General features: G+C 42.7%; 2 protein-coding genes and 1 non-coding gene across 3 annotated transcripts; 1 reads left to right on the forward strand and 2 right to left on the reverse strand.

Moving 5' to 3' along the window:
• Positions 1 to 892: 892 nt before the first annotated feature.
• On the forward strand, positions 893 to 1036 carry LOC147462998 (U4 spliceosomal RNA). The gene has a single exon (XR_015186153.1). It is a non-coding gene; the product is annotated as a U4 spliceosomal RNA (small nuclear RNA).
• A 1109-nt stretch (positions 1037 to 2145) lies between these two features.
• On the reverse strand, positions 2146 to 5873 carry LOC147462999 (putative GTP diphosphokinase RSH2, chloroplastic). The gene is made up of 6 exons (XM_086486611.1): positions 4456 to 5873; positions 4168 to 4353; positions 3599 to 4059; positions 3344 to 3502; positions 2865 to 3222; positions 2146 to 2700 (listed from the first exon to the last, which is right to left on the reverse strand). The coding sequence occupies exons 1-6, from the start codon at positions 5224 to 5226 to the stop codon at positions 2383 to 2385; spliced, it is 2253 nt and encodes a 750-aa protein (XP_086342737.1). The 5' UTR covers positions 5227 to 5873; the 3' UTR covers positions 2146 to 2382.
• A 1269-nt stretch (positions 5874 to 7142) lies between these two features.
• Positions 7143 to 8115, reverse strand: LOC147463000 (uncharacterized). The gene is made up of 2 exons (XM_086527894.1): positions 7671 to 8115; positions 7143 to 7216 (listed from the first exon to the last, which is right to left on the reverse strand). The coding sequence occupies exons 1-2, from the start codon at positions 8113 to 8115 to the stop codon at positions 7143 to 7145; spliced, it is 519 nt and encodes a 172-aa protein (XP_086384020.1).
• Between the last annotated feature and the right edge of the window lie 744 nt (positions 8116 to 8859).

Consider the following 8859-nt stretch of genomic DNA (forward strand, 5'->3'; position numbering starts at 1 on the left):
ATTGAAGAGTTCTCTACTAGGAGTTTTACAATTGTCCTTCAATATGGCAAACAAGACTTCTGATTAACATGGTAACTTGGGGTTTTGAGATGATAGAAGGAAGACGAGCTTGCTTCTTGTTGGGCCTTGCTTCTTTTGTTAGATGTTTACAACATGCTTAGCTAGGAAGAGAAATGGTACTATATGAAATATACCATGGTTGATAAGCACAAGCCACTACTTTTATTTTTTTATTATCCATCCAAGGCACAAAGGGAGAAACCAGCTACATACACTAAGATGGGCATGTGATTGAAAGGGAAGTAGGATTGTTGTAATTGTTGCCCTTTCGCATAACCCATTTTCAAACAAACAGGCCTCACGAGGGAAACCGAACAATGGAAAATAAGGAAGGCCACACTATAAGGTTCATCCATGCTCTTTTAAGGGAGGCTAGCAATAAGGAATCTCTCTCTCTCTCTCTCTCTCTCTCTCACACACACACACACACACACATGGAAAGAGTGTTATCATCTTCCTTGGCTTTTTTATGGGAATAGCAGGGCCTTATCATTATGGATACTAATACGAATTAGTGGATACTAATTAGTATTAATAGGGCCTTATCATTATGAATACTAATACTAATTAATGGTTACTAATACTAATGGTTCTGAACCACACACAAAAAATTGTAGATGTGGAACGAGATCACCAATGGCAAGTCTGCCCCATCAGAATTTTGCTAAAATGCGAAAGAAATTTCCTGTGGAGCCTGATTCTATAATGGATAAATTAGCTAGGTGCCATTAGCGATAGTGGCTACTAATCTTCCACAATAAGCAAAATAATCCCACATAGAGAGGAGTAACAAAAATTTGGTATATAAACTTTCGTGGAACGCTTCTGTGTTGTCTTTGCGCTTGGGGCAATGACGCAGTTTGTGAGGATTTCCCGAGACGCGTCAATTGCTGGTTGAAAACTATTTCCAACCCCCCTCCGCGGCCCTCGTCAAGGGGACCTCGGAGAATTTTTGGAAGGCCTGTTTCGTACAGGTCTTACAATTACAACTGAAATAATTGTACACGAAAATTACGATGTAATCTTGCAGCCACTAGCCGATCTCCTGTATCGGCAACCTGCAACACTCTTGCAGCTTCCATGGACGATGCTCCGACCACCCTCCAAGAGCAAGGATAAGGATAGCCTCTTTCATGGATAATCCAGTCAAAAGCGAACGAGATCGTGGTACTCTATCCATGAACCTGAACCAGGAGGCAGTGCCTTTGCACAAGGCATCTTCGCTTGTGTTCAGCAAGATGGGTGGAGAACCTGTGGGCATCATTGAAAGTCGTCGCGGAAGAAGCAGCAGGAAACAAGAATACTGCAAGCAAATGACCCAACCACCTTCATCTTGGCCCTCTGGAAGGAAGGCTTGTACTCATAATGACTGTGAATACCTTGAACCTTAAATTAAACATAAATTAACTCTCTCTCTCTCTCTCTCTCATAGCAATCCACCATAAATCACACTATAAACTACTTCACACTCTTTAGCCATGCTCAATCCCTGCACACCTTGATCTAGAGGTGCACGAAAATCAAGACATTTTAATTTCGCCTTTATTGATCAATTCCTATATCTGTGGGTGCAACAAAACTTCACACCCACATCTACATGAAAATCCATGTGGCATGAAAAACCCCTTTGACTCTTATTCATCTCAAGCCATGCCCTAGCTATCTAGTGTAAACTACCTCAAATTCTTTAGCCATGCCTGATCCCCGGATGGTGCACGGAGATCAAGACCACCGGGTTATGATATCGTCTTTATTGGTAATGTACATAACCCTAAACATACATATACATAAACCGTACATATTTTTGTGCACAACTTTTTTCCCAAGCTCCACATACATTTCACCTGAGCGACTACATCCTTGCATTCATCGTATATTCTGAAAGGCTTCACATGGTGGAAGGTGGCGACTTTTTAAGAAAGGCTGATGTCATTGATGGCAGGGGAAGAAGCAATTTAGAGAGCGATTCCATTAAAAACTCCCTCCTCTACTCATGTATCTGAAGCTACAACCCTCTAGAAACGTAAACATGTGCAGGACCGACAACATCTTTATATGCTTGATCCACAAGAGTACACAATGAAATGAGAAAGACAGTAACAATGCTTCCAGAATGTAGTAAGAGTCAAAAAGTAATCTATTTACAACATAGCTACCCACAGTTTGGGGTTTCCGTGACAATAACGTGAGATGTGGGAAGTCACCCACATTGGGCCCCCTTGCAGAAATGTTAGTTCTTGAAATTTGTCAAGAATTCCTCGCGAGAAAGAATCGTGTATGTACACTAATTGACAGGGATTCTCCACTACAAATGCAGATGAACTAGAACACAACTGTCTCGGAAAGTCTTACACGAGACAGTTTGGGTTCCCTCTTGAGACCTTCCATGGAGCAGTCTTCAAACATCCGCCTCAACTTCTCCCTATACTCATTCAAAGATTTTCCTGGTACAGATGGTTGCAACTCAACGAGATCGCCCATCTTTAGCTCTTGCTGAATATCCTCAACGTTCTTGTGATTGACTTTTGGCCTTGCTTCCTCCCAAAAACCACCCACAGTCGCTACTAAGGCATCTTCTTTAGTTGTCCTTTCAAGAAGATCTGCAACCGTGGAGCTTCCGGGAAGCTCTTGTACCATCATCTGTCAGAAAATAGCCACATGAGAGAGAATTGCAGGATTTTATGACTATTGCTTAAACGCTTTTGACAATAGCCACATCAAAGGAATATAAAGTACTTTGCAACATGAAAGCATATAAAGCAAAAATACTAGCAGCTTTGATAAGGTCAAGAACGTATACATACTTTGTCATCTTCCAGAACGATCACGAAAAGTGGAGCATCTTCATGCAGAGGTGGCCCCATGGAGAGGTCAGAGTACGGGCAACCTTCTCTGTGAAAGGGAAAGGGGCAGATAGGTTTCACATCTTCCATACGAGATAGCCGTAACTTTGTGTCTAAGATCTCATTCTGCCAAGTCAAAACCCATCTTGCCCACTCCACCATCTGGAGAACAAAAGAAGAGTGGGGAGCATTGCCCTCTTTGTACCTCCAGTGAGCAGCCACCCCAAACTCTGCCTGATAGTGCATTTCCATAGTTCTTATTTGAATTTCCAGGGGAAGACCATCTTCACCCCAAACAACAGTATGCAGTGACTGATAACTGCAAACAAGTTAATACCTCAGGGTCAGAAGGATTATGGTAAGACAAGCATAAATAGTGCATACAATACAAAACCACGGCTCAGACACAGACCGAATAAAATGAACAACCTTGTACTCACCCATTCATTTTAGGTTGACTAATATAGTCCTTCAATTTGCCTGGCACACACTGCCACGTGCTATGCACTTCTTCCAACGCAGAATAGCAATCCTCCACATTGGACACAATGAGCCGCAGACCGTGGACATCATAAATATCATCAGCCTTTCGTCCTTTCCTGTCAAAAATAAATTCAACATAATGTAAGAGGCACGCTTAGATAAATGTCTCAAAAGAGTCGCTAGCATGTCACTGATCAAAATATCTCACTTACAATAACATCTTCTTGTGAATACTGTAAAGATTCTTTGGACGCCCACATAAGTCCAGGTACTGCACACCTTTTGATGATAAACACTCATCAAGCGTCCGAATTGCTGACATGATGGTTCTTTCTCTAAAACCTTCTGAAAGTTTGGTGAACAACTCTTGGTAATCATGATGCTTCAGATGCTTAAAGCACAAGTCCTCCAATTCAGCTTTCCAACTCCATATCCCAAGCCTGCCAGCCAATGGAGCAAACACTTCTAGAGTTTCCTTTGCAATACGGGATTGTTTCTCCTTGGCAAGAGCTCCCAAGGTCCTCATGTTATGCAATCTGTCAGCTAACTTGATTAAGACTACTCGAATGTCTGCCATGGCTAGCATCATGGTATGCAAGCGATCTGCCTCGACAGATTTGTAGGCAGTATTGTTGTCACGTGCCAGTTTGCTGAATTCGCTTAGTTTACCAACCTGCCACACAGTATAAGAGTGAGCCACTATTGCCTCAACAATGAAATAGCTGACAAACCCAGTAAATTTGTGTCAAAACGTGGAAGCAGCAAAAGTAAAAATACACACCCCTCCTACAAGATTGGCAACTTCAAATCCAAACAATTCTTGTAGCTGAGTAAAATGAAGGGAAGTATCATCCATGGTGTCATGCAGTAAACCTGCCGCCACGACTGTTTTGTTAGCTCCAATCGCAGCCAATATCATGGCAGTCTCCACACAATGCACCAGGTAGAGATCACCATTCGCACGAAACTGCAAAAAATAGGAATCTGTCAAACACTTCGAAATGACTCGACAAAACACACACACACACAAAAATAGCAACCATTAACACCTCAAAATACTGTCACATACTTGGCCGTAGTGAGCACGCTCTGCTTCTTCAAACGCCTTGATCACGAAAGGATCCGAAAAGATCTCATGTTGGCGTTGTGCGATTCTCAGGATGTCCTGTGATGTGCGGAAAGCCTCCGCAAAGAGAGGTTTGCAGAAGAACTCAGAAAGGGATAAACAAGCCACCTTCGTGAAGCGAGGTGTGTCTGGCCTCACTTCTAGTCCAGATATGTCCATCTCACTCATAAAGGAAGGAGGCGACCCATATTGAGCATAATCCAGATCCAAGGTATCATCTAGAGTTAAAACTTCTTCCTGCTCAAATGGAGAAGTAATCACCCGCATTGAAGAACTCGTCACACCTCTACCCTCACTGCAGAACTTGTTGCTTGAAAGCTGAGGACTGCCAAAAGAAGGTGGACCTTGAAAAGATGTCACAGGACTCCTTTCTCTCATCTTTGCAGGTGCAGAAGATTCAGGCCGACTTTCACCAGATTCCAGCAGTGCACACAGATCTGTGTGGGAAGAGCGCCTTGAGAGAGGACTTCCATCAATACCCAAGGCATCGGAAATTGAACATGGCGAAAATCTGACAGAAGGGCTTGAGAAGAGAGAGGAGAGGCCACCAATTACCGGTCTGGAGGCATGGTGATGGTGGTGCGGATGTGTTCGAGCATGGAATTCTATGTCAATGGGCGAAGATGAACATGGGGCACAATGAGAGGTAGCATTGGTGGTTGGGATGGTAGGAGGAGAGCTGGAGTACAGCGACGCTGCAGTTGCCAGGAACATTGGCTTCGATAGTTTTGAATGCAGCTGGGGAATAAACCAATGGGTAATGTTCGCACAGCCGAATGTGCGTATATGGCGATCACAATGAGCTCGATAAGCTCAAACTGTGCGTGCTATTTGACGAGCCAAATGTTCCTCTTCACTAGAACTGCACCCGCAGCTTGGCAAATCATACAGAATCCTGACAAATGAACCTAGCCTTTCCTGTCAGATGTTCTGTCCCATAGAAACGTCCCCCTTGGAAGATATTTATGTACAGATCTAATCAAACAACAGACAGACTGAAGAAGGCCGCCCAGTTCGTTACCTGGTCTCTGCAGCTGCAGCAGGTAGGCTCTCTGCTGCGGAAATGGCGCAATCTGAGGCGAGTCACCTTGGAAGCCTCCAAGGTTCAAGATTGAAAAGAAAGGATCAAAGTTCGAGTTTGAAAAGAAAGGATGGGGGTCGATCTATCACTCTGCGGGCGGCTGGAGCTCAATTTCGTGTTAAAACGGGCTCTTCTGTGTGTGTGTGTGTGTGTGTGTGTGTGTGTGTGTGTGTGTAATAGTGTATGTGTGTGTGTGTGGCGTACGTCGTGCGCGCGCGCCCGTAGTGAGGAGGGGGGATGCACGGAATCTACAGTGGTCAACAGCTGTAGGAGGGAAGAAGAGGCGATCTAGGGTTTTCAGCAGAAAGGAGCAGTGGGTTTGTCGACGGCACCCGCAAGCCACGTCAGCGCTTCGCGAGGCCGGCGGGGGTGTGTTGGAAGCCGGCCACGTCGAGACACGCTGCAAACCGCCTCCGGCCACGTGGGCTGAGGAAGCTTCCTCGCCCCACGTTGTCTCCCACGTGGCCCGCTTCTCTTCAAGGGACACGTTTCGAATTTTCTTGCAACTTCCTTCCTTCGCTTGCTTGCCACTCTTGCAAGTTGCAACACAAATATCCCACATGTGCATGTGTGTGACCTTGCAATGGCTTCCAAGTTCACCTTGGTAAGCAGTGTTCGGGAAATTTGCAATGGCTTCCAAGTTCACCTTGGTAAGCAGTGTTCGGGAAACTTGCAATGGCTTCCAAGTTCACCTTGGTAAGCAGTGTTCGGGAAATTTCTCAATTGGGAAAGGCTCATTTTCCTATTACTAAAGTTTCCAAGCGGCATGTAGGAATTTCAACCTGCTACTACCCTTTTACCTTGGTTAAAAGTAGAATTTTTCCCTTTGAATGCTTTTTGACCCGGTATATTTCCCTTCAACAATGCAGCAAGATTGTTTTTAGCATAAGAGTATTACAATCCTAAGGCCATTCACTATCGAGTCACTTGACTTTACATCTAGAAATTGTTTGAACAAATTATTGACAAAATTTAAAGGCTCCAACACTCTAAATACAATGAGATCAAGATATAGATCATCCATTAGAGGTGGGTATGTAAGATCCACACAAGAGATGATAGAAAAAAGATATTTTCATTCAAGTGAAGTAAAACATCTGGCAACAAAAAGAGCCCCAACAAAACATTGAAGCCAAAAAACCGCCTCAAAGTCATACTAAGAAACATGGATTCATGTGTCAAGGCTACAATGTGCTAGTGGAAAGGTAGAAGCAAAAGAGAGCATTAGCTAGCTCTATCCGCAAGTTCATACATCAAATTTTTCCATTCTATGGGGAGCAAAACGATGGCGATGTGCACAAAATTGCCTCAAAGCAATAGAGTCATACTGAGAATCGTGGAGCAAGAGGGTAGATAATTAGTCGCAAGGTAGAAGCAAAAGGAAGCATTGGCTTATAACTCCGTCCACAAGTTCATACATCAATTTTTTCAATTCCATGAGGAGCAAAAAGATGGCGAATTGCAAGATTTTTCCACAACTCCATTGCATGAGAGAAATCTGTCACATCATCACCTTCAATAGAAATGGTTAATAGTGCATCCAAACTCTCTATTTCCATTCTGTTGCGCCACTTGCTCTTGATCTTTGTTCTACTACTAAAGCCACGCTCACATACAGCAGTACTACAACATTGAACCAAGGCAATTTGAGCAATCTTCAACACATTTGGGTACATATCTTTCCAACTGTCATTGTTCGCGAGCAAAGAAGCAACATCACAAAGGCCCGTTTTGGCAAAATCAATTGTAGCTTGACGTTTAAATTTTGTAAATTCATCTTTAAACGCATTTCCATCAATAAGAGGAGTAAACCTCTTCCCCTTTACAATCTTCTCTTCCCCATAGAAAGATGCAATTTCAGAGCATTCCATAATTCCAAAATCCTTTAGCAACTTCTCATGCATTGGATGTTGTGAAGGAACCAAATTTTTTATACATCTCATGATAGAATTATCCACAAATCTTTTCTCTAAGCATTCACACAACTTTTGCGCATATTTGGATTGAAATTCCAATGCACCCACCAAATCACCTCCCTCAACATCACGGACAATTTTTTGACTGAAAAACATATCACCTCGTAATGAAGAACTCAAGGCATGCAAAAATCCATTTTTTGATCCATAGTCTGGCATGATAGGATAGTCTCCCACACCTCTTTGAGATGCATTGAGGTCAACATTTCGTTCCTCTAAATATTCATCTCTAATGCATAATATAGTGCTTTGGACAATCCCATGTATTGCAGTGACATCAACATAGTCCTTTTGGAAACGTCTACTCAAGTCACTAATCTTTCCTAGAATGTCAGCAATAAAATGCAAAGCATATATACATTCAAAGTTACTTAGCATGCCATACAAATCTTGCCTTTCCTGTGATAGGATGACGAGCAAAGCATCCAAAGATCTACATATCTTGGCTACACAAGCATGTCTACTTAACCATCGGATCTCAAAAATCCGTTGCATCTTCACTACCTCACAGTCAAGCTCCTCTTGAATTTCTTTCAAATTCTCCATTCTATTGGAACTACTTGCAAAGTGATTGGCAATTCCATTTATTAATTGGTCAATTTGCTTAGCATAAAGGATTTTCTTTGAAGTATCTGAAGTAGCTAGGTTTGTGCGGTGCGCAACACAATGAATAGCAGTCAACCTAGGGTTAAATATCTTCAAGAGGGTTGCTACACCTTTCTTGCGGCCTACCATGGTTGAACACCCATCCGAACCAAAGGCAATTAACCTACTAGTGTCTATTTTGGCATTTGTTATCTCATGCATAAGAACATCATAAATGTCTTTAGCAGTGATATCATGTGTACGCACCATTCCATAAAAGGAAGTACAAGGCACACATCCTTGGTCTAAATAGGAAAAGTATACAATCATGTGGTGATGCAAAGAAATGTTAGTAGATTCATCTACTAACAAGCCAAACCAAGGACTTGTTCTCACTTTTGCTAAAGTCTCCTCCTTTATGGCATGTGCTATACAATAAATGATTTCGGAGCATGCCTTATCATCATTGTAAAGAGAGGTCATGGATTGCACCCCCATGTCTCTCATTAGCTCAAGCAAGGATGGGTACAAGGAAAAAGACAAATTGTTATTTCCAATGAAAAAGGCCACTTTAAACAAATTTAGCAAAGCATCTTCTTGTGTAACATGCATCTTTTTCAAACCTTCTTTCAATTCCCTCTTACCAAAGAGCTTTGCATCACGTGCATCACGATGGCATTGCGTACAAGCATGTGATTTGAGATT

This window comes from Adiantum capillus-veneris, chromosome 2, assembly GCF_014529385.1.
Source record: "Adiantum capillus-veneris isolate H3 chromosome 2, ASM1452938v2, whole genome shotgun sequence".
NCBI classification, from domain to species: Eukaryota; Viridiplantae; Streptophyta; class Polypodiopsida; order Polypodiales; family Pteridaceae; genus Adiantum; species Adiantum capillus-veneris.

What these genes read in the sequence shown, in the direction of transcription:
- LOC147462999 (XM_086486611.1), bottom strand. Translation starts at nt 5,226, where the DNA reads ATGTTCCTGGCAACTGCAGCGTCGCTGTACTCCAGCTCTCCTCCTACC. An exon ending in AGCGTGCTCACTACGGCCAA is followed by an intron (nt 4,354 to 4,455) that starts GTATGTGACAGT and finishes TATTTTTTGCAG; the next exon opens with TTTCGTGCGAATGGTGATCT. An exon ending in TCGTTCTGGAAGATGACAAA is followed by an intron (nt 2,701 to 2,864) that starts GTATGTATACGT and finishes ATTTTCTGACAG; the next exon opens with ATGATGGTACAAGAGCTTCC.
- LOC147463000 (XM_086527894.1), bottom strand. Translation starts at nt 8,115, where the DNA reads ATGGAGAATTTGAAAGAAATTCAAGAGGAGCTTGACTGTGAGGTAGTG. An exon ending in CTTGAGTTCTTCATTACGAG is followed by an intron (nt 7,217 to 7,670) that starts GTGATATGTTTT and finishes TCAATGTTGTAG; the next exon opens with TACTGCTGTATGTGAGCGTG.